Here is a 23,755-nt window from a genome sequence, read left to right as displayed (position 1 = left end):
ATGCAGCTAAGAAAAATATATCAAAGACAAAGGCAACTCAAAAATAGTTCACGACATGAATACGGCATGAATAGTATAAATACGGATACGAAATCTACCGAATGTTCGTTCAGCTGTTTCAGACTGACCGCCATAAAGTCATATGTTGAGAACTGTGACGTCACATGCATAAATTTTGTTGAATGCGAATATAAGATTTTCAAAAATTAATTCTTATATGCATCGACTCTTATTTCTGTAATAGTAGAAATCCGCTTTAAAATATACTTCACAGCAATATACCCAGGATAGAGAATGTTTATATTTTCTAATATTAAAAAATGAATTACATTAGTTTTTGGAGCATTATAGATGAAACCAACCTCAAAAGTAGTGATCGTAAATTTTGTCATGTGTACGTCACAGTTTAACTTTTCTCCCCTTTTACAAACCAAAACTATGAAATTTGTTTTTGCTAATTTGATGTCAATGACTTTTGTTTTCAGTTTAGATTGAGAATGAAAATACAGAACTAATATTCTTCAAAAATTAGTTTTTAGGTAGCGTTTTAATGTTTGTTGTTTGCTGACGAAGATGTATGTAAAGTTTGTTTTGTAAGTATTTTATTGTTTCTGTATTTGAAACCATATTATTATATGAGCGTGCTTTCAGTATTAATTTGAGAGAGAAATAATTTAGCACGTGAAAATAAGACATGAATTATGATTCAAATTTCGCAGGCTATGAAGATACTCAATTTTAAATTTCTTAATTGTATTCATCTGCATGATTTGATTTTGAATCTGTCGTGTTAATTAATTCATGATTTTAAAATGATTAAGATTTATGCAAAATAATTTTTTATTTGTAATTGCTATTGGTGTAGTAGACGATTTTTATATTAATGGCAAATAAAAAAACACCTGATTAATTAAAAAAAAATCAGAAAATGAATTTTTGAAAGGGAACTTGTGCGTAGTAAATATGTTTCATCCATAACTTTCATAATATTTCGTTTGGATTATATATTATTATTATTGAGTTTAATTTTTTTAAAAAGATTTTTTCCACGTTTATTCTTATTATTCTTTAATGTTTTTTTTTTTTTTAAATCCTTCTTTAATCTGAAACAGGTTAATTTAACTGTTGGTTTTTTCCAAAACTGGGTAAATCATAAATTTAGGAATTTAGATAAAAATATTGAAATTTGGAGAATAATTCTGAAATTTAATATTTGTTAAATATGAATTTGTATAAGTTATTGCAAGATCTTTTGCTTCCAAATTGCACAACATTTGTAAGCAAAAATTGATTTTAAATTTATATCAAAAGAAAATAATAGACCAAATAATTATTTTATCAAATTTCTCTTTGGGTTTCATTAATAATTGTCTGTTAAAGGATTGGATTTCTTTTATTTTTCTACTTTTGACCACCTCTTCTACTTTTTGGTCTATTTTTTTTTAAGATGGAAAGGAATTTTATGTAAATTTATACTTCTAAAAAAGAGTTATGAGTGGTAAGATCTGAAAATATTTTGTTAAAAAATGTATATCAAAATTTATAATATTATAAAAAGATTTTATATAATATGAAATTTCAAATTTGCATGGTTTTATTATTATTTTTATAAATATGCATTAAATTTGGGTTTATTTTTTGTATGTTAAAAAACTTAATGAATTTCATGTTATTCATTACTTATTTTGCATAAAATCTATAATATATAGTAAAAAACTCAAAATCATCTTTCTGTAGCAAAAAATAATTATTTCTTAATTTTTCTTTGTGTTTTTATAAGCATTATATTTTCATGTCTTTTATTTTTTTAAATATGATATTTGTTTAGCTAGGAAGAGATGTTGATTTTGATGAAAGTTTGCATTAAATACATGTTAAGATATGATCATGCTACCAAATGAGAATATATTTCCAAAAATAAATACTATAAATTTCAAATAATTTGTAAAGGGTTACTGTTTAAAAAGTTCATAATCAAATATATAAAACATCTAAAATTTGTCAATGGAAATTTTTATTTCCTGCTAATAATATTTAAATTGCACCATTTCCTAGCAATCATCATTATTGTTTTTTAATGCAAATTTAGCATTTATTTGGTATGATATGTATTGAATTATGATATCGGAAGTGTATAAAGTGAAGTTAAAATCATTCTTGAACATTGCAGCTTAATAAAAGAATTGCCTGCATAAAAAAAAGATTTATAGTTTTTGTGAATTTTTATATATATCAAAACTATTACACATTCTCAAACCAGAAGACTTAATTTAGTTTGATAATATAGAAATGTTAAACAGTTTATGTCACTGATATATCAATACTAAAGGAATATCAGAAGAATATTTTACAATAATAAATTTTATAAATTAAATGACATTAATGCAATATTTATATTATATGACTTTATGCAATAGATTCAGTAACAAAATATGATTAAATTAATATTAAATATTTAAAGAGGAATAATATTTTGATGAGTTTATGAAGTGTTGGAATTTTAATTATTTTGAAGTATTTTTACTCTGATTTATGCACTGTTAAGATGCTTAAATATTCCTTCATTTAAAATTACATAAGATGATTTTATAACTGAAAAATAAAGGACTTTCAAAATTTTTGTCCTTTATAATGTTCTAAAGAAAGAAATTTTTTACATCTCCCTTTGTTTTTAGGCATGCAAAGAAGTACCATTATTACCCACTGTGACAGAATTAGTATCTCAAGATGGCTTCTGTGTTGAAACTGGTCATAGTTTTCAGGAAATCTGTAATAAACTTTAATGAAGTCAAAGAAAATGCCCAAGAGTTTTTTGAAGCGTATCATAAAAGAAATAAATTAAATTGTATAGTTGATATATTGGCTGTTCGGAATGTTGATGTGGATTTGGTATATCAAGCAGAATTATATGAGATGGATATATTATTAGATTATTCAAATTGTCCTAAAATTCATCCAGGTGATCAGTTTAAAAAAATAGGTAAAGAATGGTGTGATATTAGTAAAAACAAACTGTCTCATTTATGGCTTAGACTTGCGGATCGTTCCGCTTTGCAAAACAAGGGAAAACAATCTCATCCTGATGTTGATATCACTGAAACTGCATTTGGCACTCTACCTAGTATGCAGCATTTTATGCAGCACTATTTTTATGAAACTAAATCAAAAGATAAAGAACTAATGTGTACATTCTTGCACAATCAGAGATTCTTTGCTTTATATGCTTGTTTGAATCATAATATGAAAATGAATTATAATAGAAAAAAATCTGAATGCAAGTATGCAGGACAAACATTTAAATTTATTGTGTATTATAAATCAATTAGCAAAGCAATTATCAATGATATACCTAATAAAGAAATTGTACAAATTTTTTTCATTCTGAAAAATTTTCCATTTGTTTACTGTGAAAAGAAAAATAGAAAAGATGATAAAGAAGAAATTAAAGGAGGCTCAAAAGCTGTAAGTTTAGCTTCAGATCAAGAATATCAAGAAAGGAAATGGGAAAGGTCTTTGTTTTTTGGTTGTAAATGCAATAATTCATTTTGCGATATAACTGAGATTGGCACATGTCCAGTGTTTAAGATAGTTTTAGCTAGAAAACACCGTGCTTATGGTATAATAGAAAGATTAATTCAAAGATGTGCTGGAAATACACATTTCTTCTACAGCAAAGTGGAAACTGAGATACCCATGAGAAAGCTGGATGATTTTAAGACTTTTCCTTATAACAGAAAATTTGATTCTATAATTGATAGAAATCTTGTTTCAGATAAAGTTTTTGCTTGTCAGTTTGCATGGGAAGTTCTTAATAGTCTATCATTTGAGGTCCAGGACCAAATCATACTAAAATATCATAAAGATCCTGAAACAGAACACTGGAAATTCATTAGAGAATATTTAGTAAAATGTATGGAGAATGTTGATGCACTCGTTAGTGCACTATACCACATTAGTGAATTTATTGGCAGAAATGAGGTATTTACATTTGAAGAGGCTCTAGTCAAATGCTTTCGATATTTCCAAAAAAATCCATCTCGATTTGATCCACCAGAAGGAATGTGTTTTGTTCGTCGTTTGATTATTACACCTTCGCGCCTGATTTGCATGCCTCCTTCAGAGCATTTTGATAACCGCATCATAAGAGAATATGGTCCTGAGCATTTGTTGAGAGTTTCGATTCAAGATGATAATTTCTCAAAATTAACATTTGCAGTTCAATATCATACTAGAAAGAAAGATTTTATGGACAGGGTAGCTCGGAACCTCTTAAATAGGAGTATTACAATAGGACCGAGGCGCTATGAAGTACTTGCAGCATCTAGCAGTCAATTAAGGGAGCATGGATTGTGGATGTTTGCAGAGGATCATAAAGGAAATACTGCTGAAAGCATTCGAAAGTGGATGGGAGATTTCAGTCGTATTAGAAATGTAGCCAAATACATGGCAAGAATGGGACAATGCTTCTCTACTTCTGAGGAAGCTGTGCAGATAGAACTGATTGATGATGAAGTAATTAATTTAGATGATATCAGGAATGAAAATTATGTATTTTCTGATGGAATAGGGATGATTTCCAAAGAATTAGCAGATGAGGTAAGAAAGTCATCGTTTGTATTGTGCTCAATCATAAATTAGTTCTTTTTTCTAATTATACAATTTATATTCTTCATAAGTTAAGAAACTTATACATTATAATATATATTTATTTTAAATTGAATCATGTATTCCAGTGTTAGGAAGAGCTGAATAAAAATTGTTATTTTTATTCATGCAGAGTCAAAATAAATATTGCTTTGTTGTTATGTAAGGAATATTTGCCATTCTGTTTATATATATATATATATATATATATATATATATATATATATATATATATAAATTATACATTTTTGGGGGCATTATTATGTTTTGAAGGGAAATCTTGTTTTAACTATCTGGTTTGCCTACATAAGATTGAAAAAATTCAACAGAAGGCAGGCCAGTTTTTGAAATTCCAAAATTTTTTATTGTTTCTGAATAATACAATCATATTCAATATACAATTTTTTTTGTAACAAATAACAAATTTAATTAATTTAATTTTTTCCCCATTGTTTCTTTCAAGGGTAGCATTCTAAATATTTACAAAATATTCAGGAATGTAATAGGTAAAATAGTCTTCTGCCTAGAACCTGTGCATCTCTATTTCAGGGTCCCAATGTTTGAGGGTTTTTAAGCACCATTTTAAGAGTTTTGAGAGTAATCTAATGTTGTACCTATAATTTGCTTTACTAAGGACTTATTTAAATCAAAATCAGATTGTCATTTAAATTTTGGAGAACTTTTCTTTGGATTTCAATTCATTCAAAAAATAATGTGGTTAAATTTTTCTTGCAGTTGGCTCATGAACTAAATAATCAAGAATTCTGTTGAATTTGTATTAGAATATTTTGATTATATTAAAAAGTGTTTAGTTGTATCTACCATTTTATCTGAAATAAATTTAAATTAATTTTATATATGATATTTGAAACTAATCCTCTTGACAATAATTCACAATTAATATTTTTAATTTCAGTTTGTCATAATCAAAATATTTATAACTAAAAATGTATTTAGAAACTAAATTAAAAAACTGTAAAATGTATCTGGTTTTTAAAGTTATTGAATGGAAGATGTTAAAACTTATATTGCTAACGCATCCTTGCAAGGTTTTATTTTGCTTTGTGAATACTACAACCTTATATTGCAGACTATGTTAATCTTATATTTTTTAAAAGCTATTGCGTAAAGTTGGCATACAAATAAATGTTATCAAATTGAGAAAAAAAAAAAAAAAAGTGAAATTGTGAATGCATGTTTGAGAAAGTGATATTGTGCTTTTGACAAATATGTAAAGAAATTTTGCAAGATTTAACCCTTTTGTTATTTACCCAGCCCAATTGGCTTTCAAACTTTAGCCTGAGGGATCAATTTCTGTTTCAACTGAGAGGCCAAGATATAAAGAGAGGGCATACTTGGTGATTACTAATTTTACATCCTGCTTGTTTAAAACTTTACAAAAGAAATAATTTTATGCAGTAACTTGTTGTGCTGGGATATTAATTCCATTTATATCAAAAGTAAAAATATAATTTTTAATTAAAGAATTTATATTGATGGGTGCTATGCCATTAACAGAATTTCTGTCACTACCATACTTGTATATTTCAATAACAGAATTGCACCAACATTGATCTTTATGGTGTAAGGACAAGAATTATTAGTAATATTTGGCAAATTTGTCTTTGGAATTATAACAATTGATGTAATATTATGAAATTTAAAAATATTTTAATCACATGATTCAGTTAATAAAAATAATTGATGATTTATTTGGAAAACAAATAAAATATTTCATTTTTTTCACAGGAAATTGTTATGTTTTTTGAATTATTTAAAGAGCTCTACTCAAAAAATTTATATATAAATAAAGTGTAAGTTGCGAAGAAAGAAACAGTTAGTTTTCCAACGATATTATTTTTTTTGCTTGTTTTTTATAAAAAATAATCATTAAAGTTTTGATAAAATTTTTAATAATTTTTGTTTTTTATTAATTTATTTTAATTTGCTTCTTGTAGGTGCGAAAAGCACTGAACACAAGATTACTTAATCGGGTTGATGATAGTAGACCTCACTATAAACCATCTGCTTTCCAAATTCGGTTCAAAGGATGTAAAGGCATGGTAGCAGAGGATCTCCGTTTACAAGGTCGTAAACTAGCTATTCGGCCTAGCATGGAAAAGTTTCCTTGTGATACTTCAAACTTGTTGGAGATTGTTAAAATAAGTGCTCCTCGTAAGTATTGTTTTATTTTTTAAAAATCAATTTTTCTGATTTTTTTTTTGTTAATCTAGGTTCTCTTTTAATATTTGCTCTTGATAGTGTACATTTATCATCAGCTCTGTTTATTAATAACTAGTTATGTAATTTAAATCAATAAGCTTTTAAATTATAATGCCACTTGCTCCAAATAATGCAAAATTAGATTTTGTTAAAATCGACATTAATGAAGTATATAAAATTATTTAGCATTTGCCTATAAAGTAAAAATTCTTTTTTTGATAGTACAGATAATATTAATATCAAAGAGAGAAAGAAAAACATCTCGCGTAATAATATATGCATAAATAAGCATAATATATCCTAGTTTAGCAAACAACAGCATCAGTTTTCAAAAGCTGTTAAGAAGAAGAGAAAAAAATTAGTTTTTGATAATCTATATTTCTATGTTTCTTTCCTTTTGCATTTAGTATAAATGTACAATATCATGTTCATAATAGTTATGATAAAAATTTACAACTATTTGTTATTGGGAAAATTTAGCTTTTTCCCTCCCTCTCTTTTATAAAATTTAGAAAATTGAGATAGGTAGTGATACTTGGAAAATTGAGATAGGTAGTGATACTTGTTCAGCATCAGTATGCACAATTAATAAATAGTAATAATGTGCGATGCTTGGAATAATAAAATATCGATATTCATGATATTTAATATTTTATTTATTGAAAATTGAATGGAATGCTTTTCATGTATTGAAGTCAATAAGCTAGAATTAATGTAAAGAATGTTAAAATGTGTTAATATACATGAAATAAAAAATTATCAAAAATATTTCATTATCCTTGAGAGAAAAAAATTAATTAAAGATTTCATGCACCTGAGTACTATCTTATCAGCTTTTGAAATTTTTTTTAAAATTTAAACTTTTGTCTTTGAAATGTGACTTATTGAATATCAAATTGAATTACCGATATTAAAAATTCTTCCACATAGGTTACAGAAAAAAAAAAAAAAAAAAAGGAACATTATGCAGAATTAACAATTAATATATATACTGATACCCCGATCTAGCCAGAGGCCATGTGGGAAACTTGATGGTGCTGCCGAAGAGCAACCCCACCTAGCAGGAAGGAACAAACTACTCTTGATGACATTGGACCCTTATAAACAATAAAAGAATCCCCCTAGAGAAAATGCAGATTAGTACAGAAAAAGAATAGAAAAAAAAAACATTACATTTTATAGTACATATCAAGTTGCAAAACATTAAAAAATGCATGAAATACATTAAATAAGTGTTAACTTTTTACATTTGGAGAGAGCTAAATACAAAAGATTTGACAAAATGTTCCTAAATATTTACATATGGTAGTCCTAATGTACTAAATATATACAAAATGTCCCTAAATATATACACAGAAACTAAAAAACCAGGTATTGTACTTTAAAGTTTCAATTCATTTATTTATATGATAATCATTATAATCACTATTTAGATGATTCTATTTAAATATTACTTGTTATTTTAACTTCCACTTCATGACTTAATGGAGGTGGGAGTGGACAAGAATTAATGACCCCATGTTTGGTTTGAAAAGACCTTAGATATAATCGTTTTATAATGGGAGAAAAATTTTCCTTTTTACCAGTATAATCCACATTTTAAAATAAATTAAATTTCAGTCAAACCATAATAATAACTTTTAGCTTTTCCTTGGTGAAAAATCAAAAACTTCTAATTATGTGACTTCAAAAAAAAAAAAAAAAAATCAAAGATTTTTTTATTTTTTATAACTGTCTCTGTAACTGCTTATTTTGTTTTCTTTCATTAACAATCATATGAACTTGTGAATATATGTGTTCACTTAACAGGCGATTAAAACATATTGAGAGCACAAATAGATAAGTTAAACAGTGGCTTTAACTTTGACATTGCAAAATGTCTTTATGCCTAAGATGAATACATAACTTTACATAATTTTGGAAAGTGCTTGTAGGAAAGGCATCAAGATCATGACAACTATGAGCCACTGATTATTTCTTATCCATATAATTGCTTATTCTTTAAATATAATAACATAACTGGTAAGGGTTTTTTTTATTTTGCTTCACAGTAGTGATTTTGACATCAATAAATAGGTAATAAAATAATAATTTTATACACTAAATAAAAATAAGAGAAAATTATAAATATAAGATAATAATAATAAATAAAATAAATAATGGTAGATGGATGTCTCTGCTATTTTAAATTTATTTATCATTGTATAATTATTTTTATACAAATAAGATTTCATAATGTTAAAGATCTATTTATTTATTTTTTGTTATATTTATATTCATTTACTTTTTAAGTATCTTTTTTATTATTATAATGCAGTTGTTAATATTTTCTGTACTGTTGTTTAATTTTGTTATTACTTATATTATTATAATGTATAATTATATTGTTACCTGTGTAATTAACTGCATGGCATTGACAAACTTTTGATTTCCTACATATAATTGGTGAACATAAGCAATAGACTAAAATGATAACTTTGGCGAATAATTACTGTTTGCAATAAACATGAAGTCTTTCATAAATTATCACTAGCCTGAAGTTAATTCACAAATATCATTAACTTAATATCATATTTTGTTAAAGTCTGTTTAGTACTTATATGGTAATTGCTTGCCATTGACAAATTTTAATATTAACTGCAACTATTAGTAACATTAGTTATGAAGTAGCCTATTAGCATGCAGTGTTGTGATTTATTAATAATTAATTGTTAACATGCTATTCTTTATTGGTAAAACAGCTACATCAGGCTATAAGTAGAGATAAAAAAACTGTTTACACATCTTCTAAACATCCACAAGGAAATGGTTAATGGGTTATGTATTGTATATTTTAATGAATTTAGTAGATGGAAGGAATTTTTCTAATGGATTTGATTTTTGTACTTTGCTATCATTTATATAGGTGGATTATTTTTGAATCGTCCATTGATAACAATACTGGAACAGCTGGGAGTAGAAGCAAATGTTTTTCTCAAATTGCAAATAGAAATGGTTTTGGACATGACTGACTCTCTCATCTATGAGAAAAAAGCTTGGAAAATGATGTCCAATCTCACAACTCTGGATTATCCTTACAAGAAACTTCTCAAAGCTGGAATCTGTCTCACACAAGAGCCATTCTTTCGTTCTCTACTTTTGTCTGTATACAAAGTTGCCATAGGTAGGTTGATTTCATATAAATTATCTATTCTGTAAAACATAAATGAAAATTTATTTTTTTAGATAATAATTTTGTAGTATTTTACATATCCTGCTAAAATTGTATCCAACATAAGTTATTCAATTTCTAAGCCCCCCCCCCCCCCAAATCTAAAGAAAGACAAATGCAAGTTTTGTGCAACTTTATTTATACAATTGCCCATATATTTTTATATACAAGGGGTGTTCAAATGAAAAGGTACGAAATGACACTGTGGGTATAATTGAAGACTTTATTCAAAGTATACACTATAGGCCTGAGCACAACGATCCCATCGATTAATGAGCCAAAGGATTCCTTGTTCCCAGAATTCCTGTGGCCACGATGAGACCCAATCCTTCACAACATCCTTTAGCTCGCCATCTGAGTTGAAACGCTTCTCTGTCAGATGTTTTTTCAGGGGACCAAACATATGAAAATCGCAGAGCGGCATATTCAGACTGTAGGGCGAGCTGCTCCCACTTGAACTTGGCTTGTTCCGCTTGTGTGACCCTGGAGACGTGGGGACGCGCGTTATCACAGAGCAGAACCGCAACCTCCATGAGTAGCCCGTATCTTTTGTTCTTGATGGATTTGCATAGTCTTTGGAGTGTCTCACAGTATACATCAGAATTAATGCAAACGCCATCCTGTCTTCACATGCACTGCCACATCAATTGGACGGCGTTCTTTATAAGAACCTCTGCTCTCTCCTGCACATGCTGGCACCCTCGCATGTTTCGATCTATGCCGGAGACTCCAATCGTATCCTTTGATGTCTCGCTATGTTCTCCTTATAGCAGCATAGGCAAATGTGTTAATGGTTATGTTGTTACGACGTTTTGTACCTTTTCATTTGAACACCCCTTGTATATATATATATAGTATATATATTCACACAACGATGTATGATTTATGACATTGTAATTGCATGTGCTTCATGTTTTAGATATTATATCACCAATTTATGCTATCTTAGATTTTTTCCTCATCTTTGCTTTATTTACAAGTATTAAAAATTTGCTTAATGCTATTATTGTAAATAATGTTAAATGTGGAAATAAACAAAACAATAGAAACTGATGAAAATGATTATTCATAACAACTCCTTATGTCAAAAGAAATGGCCCCTCTCTTCACCATTATTTCATAATTAGGACTCGCCATCAAAATGTAATGTTCCTCTGCTATCTTTAATTAAAGTTCTAATTTTTTTACTGCTTGCTACTATTTTGGATTTTAATGGCCAGCAGGTGTGCTTGGCAATTTTCTGAATATGCCAAGATCATCAAGCTCCATTATATGTAAGATGTCAAAATTATTGTATTTCTGGATTTAATAGGTGATTTTCAGATTATACTAAATCAGCTTCATTATGCTTGTAATGTCAAGATTACCTCAAAATGGTTGGAGGTGTTTTGGATTTTTTTTTTGCAGTTTTTTTTGTGGAGGCTTTACAATTTATTATTTGTCTTTAATTTCAATAAAAGACTAATGAATTAAAATTTTTTTGTTTCTATATATTTCAAATTAAATAAATAATGGATATCTTGGTTTTTTTATTTAAAACTATCTGTAGCCTATTTTTTCACAAGAAAAGAATGACAAATCAGACAATTTCTTTGTTCAAATATGATTATCTGATATTGCTAAATGTTATGCAGCATTTCATAAAATATCACACAGAATTTTGAAAAGTTATTTGTCTTTATTATAATATTTACTGCCTTTTTCAATGTGATTTAATATTTCTATACTATTAATTGGATTAACCGTATATTATTAAAATTTAAACAATATTCCAAGGATTTTAAAAAAAATTTCGTAGTAATAAAATTTTGCTCCAATGTTCAATTTTTCAAAAAAATCGAGATATTTATTTTTCAGATTACTTAAATCCTAATTCCAATATTAAAAAAAAGAAAGAAAATATCTGCTAATAGTTTCTAGAAGTGTGAAAACCTGAAAAAAAAATATCTATTTGCTTTAATATATCATATTATGAAGTTATGAGTAATCATATTATTAAGTTTGTCATATTATGAAGATATAAACATGATTAAGATAAAAATACTTAAGATTATAAAAGATTAAAACATAATTCTGTTTAATTGCATCAGTTATTTTCAAATATTGTAGAATAAAATTTAGAGGTACTAAGCTGAACTATATTTCTACACTGAATATGTTCTCTCCAGTTTATCCTGTGATATAAAATTGAAGGGCAATGTTGATTTTAATATTTGTCTTATTTATATAGTGTTTATTTTAAAAATTAATTCTTATTTTACAGATCAGCTTCGTAAAAAAGCTCGTATTGCTGTTCCTTCACAGTTTGGACGAAATATGCTTGGTGTATTAGATGAAACAGGAACATTAGAATATGGACAAGTATTTGTACAGTACTCCGAAGAATTGGGAAACATACATTCTTCTACAACTATATTGGAACGTAAGTTTTTTCTTTTCTTTTGTAGCAATTTTTTTTCTTTGTCTTGTTAAAAAAAACACATTACGTTAGTTGGAATTGTTTTGTAAAGCAGTCTAAATGAAATTTGTAGAAATTAAATCTAAATAAACCTGAAAAGCAACTTATAAACCTTTGCAATTAAATAATCTTGTAAAGCAATTTAAATGTATTTTTTAGTTAAATAATATGAATTTCTTATATTTGGAAACTCACTAACGTGTTTTCATATATAATTGAATTTACTACTCAAAACATTAAAATAATTTCCTTTAAAAATGTTTTTAAATAGTTTTAAAGTAATGCTGAGCATGAGATACATTATAATTCAATTGTAAAATAATTCTAGATTTTTAAAAAAACTTTTTCCTCTAATCATTTCATATGGATTGAGTATTCCCCTTTATGTTATTAATTTTAAATTAAAATTTAAAAAAACTATTAAAGGAATATGCGAGATTTATTAATTGTTATTGATAATTTTGATTTTAAATATGAATTTCTGTTCCAGGCACAGTTGTTGTCACAAAAAATCCATGCATGCATCCTGGGGATGTGAGAAAATTGGAAGCAGTTGATGTCCCAGCTCTTCATCATATCAAAGATTGCATAGTTTTTCCTGCCAAAGGGAAAAGACCTCACCCTGATGAAATGGCAGGTATGTATATAAACACTTATGTTAACCTAATAAGATGCTGCCTTTTATGAAATTTTTAAATGAAAAATAGTTGAAACAAAAGCTAACAAATAAAAAGTTGCATAGTATTTGCAATAAAACTGTCTTTCTTATATTCTTGAATATTTCTTTCTAAATCAATATAAGAACAAGAATGACATATGATGGAATATTGGTTCAAGATTTGATATGTTGCACTTTTCGTTCATGCTATTGATTGGTATTGGTCTGCTTTTTAATGAAATTTCAGAATCTTTGGAGTATATATTTATGCTTATACTGTCAGAAAAATATGAATAAATTTTTAAGCTTTAAAATTTTAAATATTTTTGAAAATTAATTTAGTAATAAGTACTTCTTTTTTATAGAAATAATCCCCATTTTATAGAAATAATCTCATATGTATTTTTGAATTTTTATAACAAGGCAATTAACAATAAAATGTTATTTTCTTTGGTAAATAAACTGTAATATTTTATATCTGTTAATTATAATTTATTGGAAATCAAAATAACATCTCATTGCAATAGTCTTTCTTAGTTGATGAATTTTATTGTTATGCCTTTTGATTTTAAATTCTGATTGAATCACTAAAATTTAATTTAATTTACTTTTTTTTGCTTAATACTATGATGGGATATCTAAAAATTGTATAATGCTTTGATCAGTTGTAATGCATCTTAAAATGATGGTTGAATGATTTTTTTCATCCTTATCATAGTGTTCATTTTCTTCAAGCAAAGTGTCCTCAGACAAATCTTCCATTATGCACATTTTAAAGGAATTAAATTTTTAATTAAATTAGTTTACAAAATACCTAATTAGTGCTTACTTTCAAATATTTCAAGTAATTTTCATCTAATATGACTGATAAAAGAACTTGACTTTAGCTAATTTCATTGTGCATGAAAAAAAATTAATAAAGTAATTCATTGGAAGGTTAAGAGTAGGAATTGAGGTTTAGGAAGTTTAAAGTTAAGAAAGACATCGTACTACTGAATATCCAAGCTGTCACAATAACAAGCTGCATGCGGTTAAACCTTCAATTGGTTTGTGGCCAGTTCTACCTTTACGAAGAGATGATGTGAGGTTGACTCGTCTGCGTGTGGGACACACGCGTTTTACGCACAAATATTTACTATTCGGAGAAAGGGCACCTACATGTCCTACTTGCAATATTATTTTTAGTGTTAGTCATATATTGATTGAGTGCCCAAAATTTAATACTCAGCGTATTCATTTTTTCAAAACTTCATCACTAACAATGTCAGACATAGTGGGAGTAAATCCCCATGATAATCTTTTTCAATTTTTAAGGGCCATTGGCTTTTGCGAATATACCTAGGTTTTACTATTTTGTCTAATAACACTTTTTAACTTTTTACCGTGTGGAATTTAATCTTTTAAAGTAATTCTTTTACAAATCTTTCGATACAATTATTTTAACGTTGTTTTTATTCCACGATCATCAATAATCTAACCATACGACGGGCGCAGTTTAGCCAAGGTTGGCTCTTGCACCACTAAAACTTACAACCAACAACCAACCAACCTGTTTTTTTAAAGAAATATCTCTATATATCAAATACTAATGTAAATATAACAGAAATCTCTTTTATTACTTATTGCCAATGGGCCAATGTCAGATGTAAACAAACCATTATATAAATTTTACACTTATATAAAATTCAGTGTTTCACTTAACCTATTATTGGAGTTGTAAAATATAATTGGAAACATTCTGGTGATGGTTTCCTGTGTCACCATAAAGTATAATCAATATATGATAAAGTAATGAGAAAAGAAGATATTAAAAGAAATAGAAAAAAGTAGATTTTAAACACAAAGTTTAATTGAGTACAAAAATAGACTTGACCATCTCCAGATGAGTAATTTTATGACTTTCTGACAGAAATTTACATTCATATCATCCAAAACAATTACCTTACAATAATAGCCTTTATCTTATCTTAAGAATGAAATAAAAGCTACCTTTTAATAATACCAATTTTTCATTTCTGCACTATTATTTCCTTCTATTTTGATTGAATTTTTTTTTCAATACAGTATCTGTAACAATTTTCTTAAATGTTGTGATTGAATTCAAATTCATCCATCAAAACATTAATTGCATGTTTTTGCAAAATGTTAACTCTGTAGTAGGACTTTCGCTTCTTCTCTTATTTTGCAGTCTATACACTTTTTAATTTGTAGTAAACTGATTCAATTCATGTTTTTTGGTTGTATATAAGAAGATGAAATATTTTTAAAAATGCATCACATATTAATAATTTAACAGCCAAACATCAATAATCGCAAGCTACAAAACTAAACATCATTGATCCTGTGAGCATCCCCAAATCTCGCATTCGTAATGAGAATCACAAAAAGACCATTCTCTTATGGAACAATCTGTACCAAAATTCGTCAACTGTCTCTTTAACCAAATTATTTTTCCCCACAATTTCTCAAAGGTTGAATAACAAGCATTTTTTCAGTGATTTTCACTTAACAAAATTTCTTACTGGACACAGTAATTTCAATTACTATCTCACGAAATTTGGATTATCGAACACTGATCTGTGCTCATGCAGTGTGGGTGGAGTTCAAAATGTCGAACACTTGCTTTTTGACTGCTCCAAACGTACTGAAGGGAGAAGAGATTTTATTGTGGATCTCGCTGCCTGTAATATTAAGTTTCCACCTCCGCTTCAGGTTTTGGTTGACCACAAAATGGCTTTTTTCTCATTCTGTTAATTTATTGCCTTTGCTGCTTCAATTTTTAATTAGTTTTGTTGTTTATTTTTTCCTGTTGTTTTTATCCTTATTTTTATATGTACATATTTTTTTCCATGTATGTAGTTGTTTCTACTTACTTCTCTAAGCCTTGTGCTGTACTTTGTGGTGCACAAGGATTGGCTTTTTATTAATAAAAAAAAACATCAATAATCTGCGGAAACAACCTGATTGTCAGATGTAATATATTAGAGTGTATTAGAACCGAGGCAAAATGGTATTTGAGTGAGAATGTCATACTGACGAGCAATCTTCTAAAAAAAATTATGCTATTAAACATAATGTATAAATTTTTATATTTGCTTCAAAAATATAGTCAGTAAAATAGTGGATGGAGAATGGTTTATATATAATAATTGCAATCCCTTATTGATCTCTCTCTCTCTCCTCTCTCTCTCACACACACATTCCTGTAAATACATTTTAGGCACACAATTTTTCATAAGTATTCATTTGTAATTATTATTACTGTTCATTTGTGTAGGATTTCAAGATACTTATACAAAATATTATTTAATGGTAATTCATATCTTATCTTTTCTTTATGAATTTTAATAGATTATCTTATTCATTACATGTTTTCTTTTTTCTTTTTTTTAATCACTAGTATGGGGAAAAAATATAGTTTTGTGTAATTCTGCTTTAGGTTGGAATCTATACTTTAAGAAGCTCTACTTTATGGGAAATTTTGACTCTAATACTTGAAATAAACATCAGAAACATAAGAATTGAAAAATATTACTTGTATAATAAAGCTTTAAGTAATCTTTTGATTAATTCCTTAATTACTGATAAAATCTTACATAGCCACCTAGCTCTGCATAATGCTTTACTCTTGCTCTTGCAATTACATTCATCTTCCCCTACTATATGATATAGAAATGTTCAATACTCAAGGTTATTTTGGATTACAGAGGAAGCAAATCAAAGAGTAGAGTATTTTTAAAAGTTTTTCAAAAGTGTTATATTTGCATTGCAAAAGTGTTATATATATAATATTATGAATAGTTCGATTTGAATTCATTAAAACTGAAAATTGTTTTAGCTATTTAAGTATCCATATCTATATAATGATGATTTTAAGATCTGTAATGCAACCAAAGACTGCTGAACAATGCATTAAAGATATTTTTTAAAAGACTTTGAATATATTCTAAATGTGAAAATTTTAGTTCAAGTTATTTTTTTTTTCAAAATCATTATTCTTTTATTAATTAATTTTTATAAATTCATTAACATTATTAATTTTTTTTACTTTTAATTATAATTTTTTATTAAATTAACTTTGAGTTAATAAATTACCATGCATTAAAATTGTCCAATATTAAATATAAATCATTATTGCTATTTTTTTAAAACTAAAAATGTTTTTTATTGTTATATTCGCTTTTAGATCCAGTTTATTTTTTAATTTGAATTTTTAAATATATCATATTTTTATTGTGATTCCTTCAGGTTTGAATTGTAATCGACTTTACAAATTAAACAGGAAATGATTATGTTTTAATGCATTCTTCGTTTTCATCTTATACAGTAGAATTCCAATCATCCCTTTTAATTTGGACAGATAAATGGATTATTGATTTTAAAAAAATGAAATTTGTTTAAATTTGTTAATTTAATTACAACAAAAATAATGTTGTTTGTTTTAAAATAGTTGCATATGTATTGAAGCATCATTACTTGAATACATGAGTTAAAATTGTATCTTTATTTTTATTCAGGAGGATATTTGCAGACTTCTTTTATAATCTCGAATAGATTTCATATATTTGCAATCATAATTGTCAATTGGTAATTAGGTAACTATGTTTGTAATCATAATTGTCACATAGTAAAGTAGTATTATTTTGGAAATGTTCACTTTTATTTTTGATTAAATGAATGAAATATTGAATTTTTTATATTGATCAGGATCAGATTTAGATGGAGATGAATATGTTGTGATATGGTATGATGATTTGGTATTTCCAGAAAAAAATTATCCTCCAATGGATTATCCACCAAATCCAGAAATTAAGCATTCAGGTTCAATACAGGTAATTTTTTGAAATTTAGAAAATTTAGTATGCTTTTAATTCTAAATGTTGAAACAAAATTGCTTTCTAAAATCTTCAGTTATTGTAGAGAATCTAAAATATGGATTAATTGGTTTAGATCGTGTATGAATTTTTTATTTTTGCCTACTTGGATTTTTGAATCCTATGTTTGTAAATCTAATAAATGGAAGTTTTTTAATTATGTATTATATGTGGTGTAAAGGCAAATCTATCACACTTATAGCATGAAATTTTGCACATTGGCGTTCATAATGGTGACCAACTCAATGCACCTCAAAGTCCAAATATTAAAATTTAATGTGAATTTGATTTTTCACACATAATATTTTTCCTAATTATCGTGGGGGGGGGGACAGTTGCTCCATTGATGTGTATAAATGTCTCATAATTTACTGTAGTTTAAAATTGTTTTTAATCAATAATAATAAAATAAAAAAAACTGAAATGCTGCATTTTTTAATTAAAATGCTGCATTCCAATTGTTGATCCTAGAATGTATTTAAAAATTTTTTTTTTTATCTAAACAATATATTTGTTTTGAATAGCTGCATATAATGTAGGAAAATTATTGAAAAAGTGAGTAAATTGTTTTTTTAAGAAATTAAATGGGCCATTGCAAACTAAACTCTAAATGAGGGCTTTTGTCAATCTTTAAATCTGTGGTATGATTTTCACTTCTGCTTTTATTTCGTAAAACGTATGCTTTTTAAATTGCTATAAACTGTTTTAATTGAATTCATGTGTTTTATTTGTATCAAATTACTAGTTAAAATGCTTTTTTAAAGGATATACATCCACATAAATAATTAAACTATCTAAAAAGTCAGTAATCTAGACAAAGAAACTGGTCGCCAAAGGCGGCTAATTTTTTTATGAATGTACAAAAAATATTAACATCTTTTTATTCTGCTTACAGGTACCTGATATGATTGATTTTCTTTGTATGTATATCCAAAATGACAATATTGGTGTGTTGGCTAATGCCCATTTAGCTTGGGCTGATGTCCATTATCAAGGTATCTTCTCAGAAGTCTGCATGAACATAGCCAAAAAGTATCCATTAGTCTTGGATTTTGCTAAGTCTGGATACACTTGTTATTTGAAATCTGGAGAGAAGCCGAAGTTGTATCCAGATTTTATGGAAAAAGGGGCGGCCAACAATAGCTACAAGTCGAAGAAAGCTTTGGGCTACCTCTATAGAGTCGTCAGAAATCTGGAAGCGTGTGTCAGCAAAGTGGATGTTGCCAATCTGGAACACAAAGTGGATGAAACATTGGTCTATTCAGGATGGGAACATTACAAAGACTCTGCTGAGTACCATAGACGTGAGTACACGAAAAGGATAAAGAATATATTAAAGAAATATGGCTTGCAAAGTGAATCAGAGGTTCTTACTGGATATGTTGGTAAAATGAATGATTACACCGTGAATCGTTATGAAAGAGATAACGCCCTTTCTATTGCCAGAACTTACATTATAGACGCTATCAAACGATTCAGAATGGAATTTTATAAGGCTTTCGATATAGAATTCCGTACAAATAACATAAAAGGAAGTGAATTACAGAAAATTAAATATCGGCGTGCTTCTGCTTGGTATATTGTTACTTACAGTGACAAGGAGTCGCCGGTGCTTAGTTTCCCATGGATCCTTCATGATCTGCTATGTGAAATAAGAGAAAAAAATCTTAAAGCTCCTATACCCGTGCCCAGAAGTTCTTTCATTGAATCTTCAGACGAAGAATTGTTGCAGATGCGCGATGAAGATCATGTTGGAACATGCTACTGTGTTGCGGTGTTGTACAAGCACGTTCAAGACTGGATGGCAAAATCGAGCCTGAACTTAACAATATCTTCTGGCGATTCTTTCTGTCGCACTTGTTTCTACCGAATTGTTACTAATTTCATGAAAACGTGTAAACCTCAGTGTTGCTACTTCAAGAAAAAAGCTTGCCAATGTGATGATTCTTGTTCGCCAACGAAGCTAATCCTAGAGTTTTTGAAGTTCTATTCTGCAGAAATATGTCCAGAAGTAGGCCTTTGCTCTGGTTATACACCAACAGGTATATGCAATGGCTTTCGCGAATTGAATTTACAATCAGTTGCTCTCAGAACTTATGCATCTTTGGCCATAACAAAAGATATAAGGTGTTTGAGCATAAATGAAAATGTGGCCTCATCGTTGGATGATAATCCTTTTGAAGAAGGCGATCCGATTAGAGTATCTGTTTCCAGAGATTTTGAGCTTCTGTTCACTGAGCATAATGAAGAAGTGAAAGCTCAACTGAAAGCTCTGTGTGGGGTAAAAGATATATTTATATCAGCTGATAAAGATGGTCAAGGGAATTGGTTCATATTGGTACAGTCCATTGGAAAAGGATGGCAAAGATGGAATTTAGAAGAGCTTATTATGGATGAGGACATAGTTCGAATATTAAAATCGCAAATAAATAATGATTCGTAATTTCACACTGGTGCTTATTTTTTATATGAATTTTAAAATTGTTATTTAATGCAGTTCTGACGAAAATGTAGTGACATTTCAAAATGTGCCTCTGGATGTAAAGTTTTTAGTTTATCTGGACATTTAAAAGGAAAAGAAAACTCGTCAATGTCACTATCTGCATATGTAATTGAATGCTTGTCTGTGATCATTATTAAAACTCTGAGGCCTTTTCCTTATTTTTTATACTTATTATTTACAAGCAGAAATGAAAAGCCCGCAATAACCAAAGTCATATGGGCAATTTTATTCTCATTATGTATAAATCAATTTTAGCTTACTGTGATGTTGAACTGTTGATGACAATGGAACAAATAATTTTCCAAGCTGTCTTAATATTTACAGTTTTTACTATCGAATTTTATTGACCTGTTATAATGAATGGAGACTATAATTGTTGGACTTTTACATAATGATGTCTAGAAGTTTGTAGTAAAAATGTGCCTCTTTGTTATTTATATATTTTTAAACAAGCAAAAGTATGCTGGTGCCTTTTATAATGTGTATTTTGTTGTTGTTAATGTATGTTTTGTTTGAATTTTTATATGTGTATTCTGTAGATTTCAGTACATGTCTTTAAATAGATGGGAAACATTACAACAAAATGCACTGAAAATGGCTTAAATGATCTAATATATTTTATGAAAAAGATTTATCTCTTTTTATGATTTTTTTTATTGAAAAATATGAGCATAATTAGTTATAATCATATGAATAATAATATTAGTCTTATGTATAATAGGCATTTTAGAATTCAGAAATGTTTTTTTTTGTTTATTTCTGTTAATTAATTGTAATATGTGATTTTTTTTTATCTATCTGTATAATCTATTAAATATCTGAAAATACAAAGAATACCTGATAAATTTGTTATATTTTTTTCAATCTAAAACGATTTTTATCATTTTATTTTATTATTCTATACGAAATTTATTACTGCTTTGAGGTTCTAATCCTTGTTTATGCTATATTTATTTCCGGAAATATATATATTTTTTTCAGATAAAAGTTTTGAAAAATCAGAATTTATCCCCCCCCCCTGAAAACCTTTTGATTGATAATCATTTAAATTATGTAATCTACTGATTTAAAAATTTCATAATTAATTTCTTCTAATTCAGTAACTTGGATTTAAGAGTGAAGTAACAATGAAATTTGATTTTCGGAATTAAATTTATTGAATTGTTTTTTCTGAAAGTTTTGATTTATTGCATCCCAGTGCAAAGTTTGTCTTTGTTTGCAAATTGTTTGTGTGTAATAAGTGCCTTGTTATTGAGAGAATAAACGATTGTTATCATAATATTGAATTTTCTCTTTTCTCTTATTTCTTTATAAAATGCATTAATATGAACATAATGTCATTTAAAAAAGTTTAAAATTAGTATTAGAGATTTTTTTCTAAATGTATTTTGGCCTAGAAAAAATATTCTGTTTTCGTAAAATATATATATATATATATATACTAGCCGCCTTTGGCGACCAGTCGGTTCGCCAATCTTAATGTTCGTTTAAATTTTAATAATTAAATATTTTACGCAATTCCTACTTTAATAGATTCTTTATCAAAATATTTTAAAACTTCAAATTTTGATAGTCAGATAATTCACTCATAATATTATAAAGGTTTTCAGTCATCACTCATAATAATATAAAGGCCTTCAGTCATAACGTAATATGTATATCTCTAATTTTCTGTTAGCTCTCGTAGAATTTATGCTTTAAATTAAAGTGGAAAGAATTAATCTGCAATTAATATAATAATATTTTTTGCTGAAACAAAGCATTTTTTTATAATATGATTACTGATAACAGAGTCACTGAGCGTTAAAATTTATGGGCACTAAAGAATATCTTTCTTAATTTATGTAATATCTCAAAAATTTGTCAACAAAATTTTCTCAGATTCATCATGACCAGAAAGATTAATGAACAATGTTTCATTTTAAATGCATCAAACATTAAGAAAATAAATAGAATCGTTTCAAATAATCAGCCGAAAAATCGTAAGCCTAGCCTCATGACTGTTGGGGAAAAAACTGAAGCCGTACTTATTTGGCGGTGTTCCACCCCTACACCGTGCACGAAGCACATCGTTGGTGGTACTTATTTGGCGGTGGGGAAATGAAAAGATTTTTTTGGCGGTAAAGTTAGTTTTTAATTAATAATTAAAATTCTAATTAAAAATTCAAAAAAGGGCTATCCTATCTTTTAAGTTAGATCAAACTGCACACGGTGTGCAAATTTGATTAAAATCGGTTAAGTAGTTTAGGAGTCCATCGCGGATAAACAACGTGACACGTAATTTATATATATTAAGATATATATATATTGGAAAAATTTTGGAAGGAAAATTATGTTGCATTTCTTTAATTTATAAAAATCATTCTAAATCTAAAAATCTTTATTATTAAATCTTTTACCAAAATCTTTTGATTATTAGTTTCATGTTCAAAACAACAGAATTTTGTATTAAAATTTAATACATTTTTACTTTTTTGTATACGAAATACAAAGCGAAAGTATTGTACTCTTCAAAATAAATAAAAAAATTAAGTTTTCGAGATTTTGATGAATTTCTACATTTCAGACCCCCCTCAAGTACGAAGATGTTTGGAATTATGTCTATCTATTTATGAATACAATAATTAAAAGACCCTTTAAGATAAGGCAAATGAAATTTAACATGTGGTCTTCATACCAAATTTGTAGAATTTTATCAAATTTTGAACATTCGCAGGAAGTTGCTTTTCCATCTGTCTCTCTGAGTGCAAGTAAAAACGATAACTGCAGATCGTAAAGAGCTAGATGGATGAAATTTAGTATACATATTTAGACTCTAAAGCTAAGATACTAATAAATCTGTGCCTTTGTATGTTCTTTATCAAATTTTTGAACGAAATCCGCCATTCGCTCTGTACTTCATGTACCCTCTGTACTCGCTTCATGTATATATAAACATAATAACTAAAAAAACGCAACAGTTGAAATGAGTGACTTGACACTACCTGTATTAGAGAGTATCTGAAAAAATTTCGGGGATACCACTTCTACTGGTTTTATATACTAATCGATTTAGCGGCTGGTTTATACATTTAGGAAATTGGCTTCTGAATAATGAAAATATGCTGTATAGTATTTAATACTTACTCCATATCACATTAAATTGATGAAGACTGAATATTGTGTAAATTGAAAACTTAGCAGA

General features: G+C 27.6%; 1 protein-coding gene across 1 annotated transcript; it reads left to right on the top strand.

The window, feature by feature from the left end:
- The first annotated feature begins 388 nt into the window (after positions 1 to 388).
- Positions 389 to 21,830, top strand: LOC129971223 (uncharacterized). The gene is made up of 8 exons (XM_056084808.1): positions 389 to 593; positions 2,676 to 4,596; positions 6,603 to 6,819; positions 9,773 to 10,030; positions 12,342 to 12,500; positions 13,027 to 13,173; positions 17,902 to 18,026; positions 18,964 to 21,830. Exons 2-8 carry the CDS (start codon positions 2,728 to 2,730, stop codon positions 20,509 to 20,511), a joined length of 4,323 nt encoding a protein of 1,440 aa, XP_055940783.1. The 5' UTR covers positions 389 to 593; positions 2,676 to 2,727; the 3' UTR covers positions 20,512 to 21,830.
- The last annotated feature ends 1,925 nt before the right edge of the window (positions 21,831 to 23,755 follow it).

Source organism: Argiope bruennichi, chromosome 6, assembly GCF_947563725.1.
Source record: "Argiope bruennichi chromosome 6, qqArgBrue1.1, whole genome shotgun sequence".
NCBI classification, from domain to species: domain Eukaryota; kingdom Metazoa; phylum Arthropoda; class Arachnida; order Araneae; family Araneidae; genus Argiope; species Argiope bruennichi.
The sequence above is the reverse complement of the archived record's forward strand: the minus strand, read 5'-3'. Positions and strand labels throughout refer to the sequence as shown.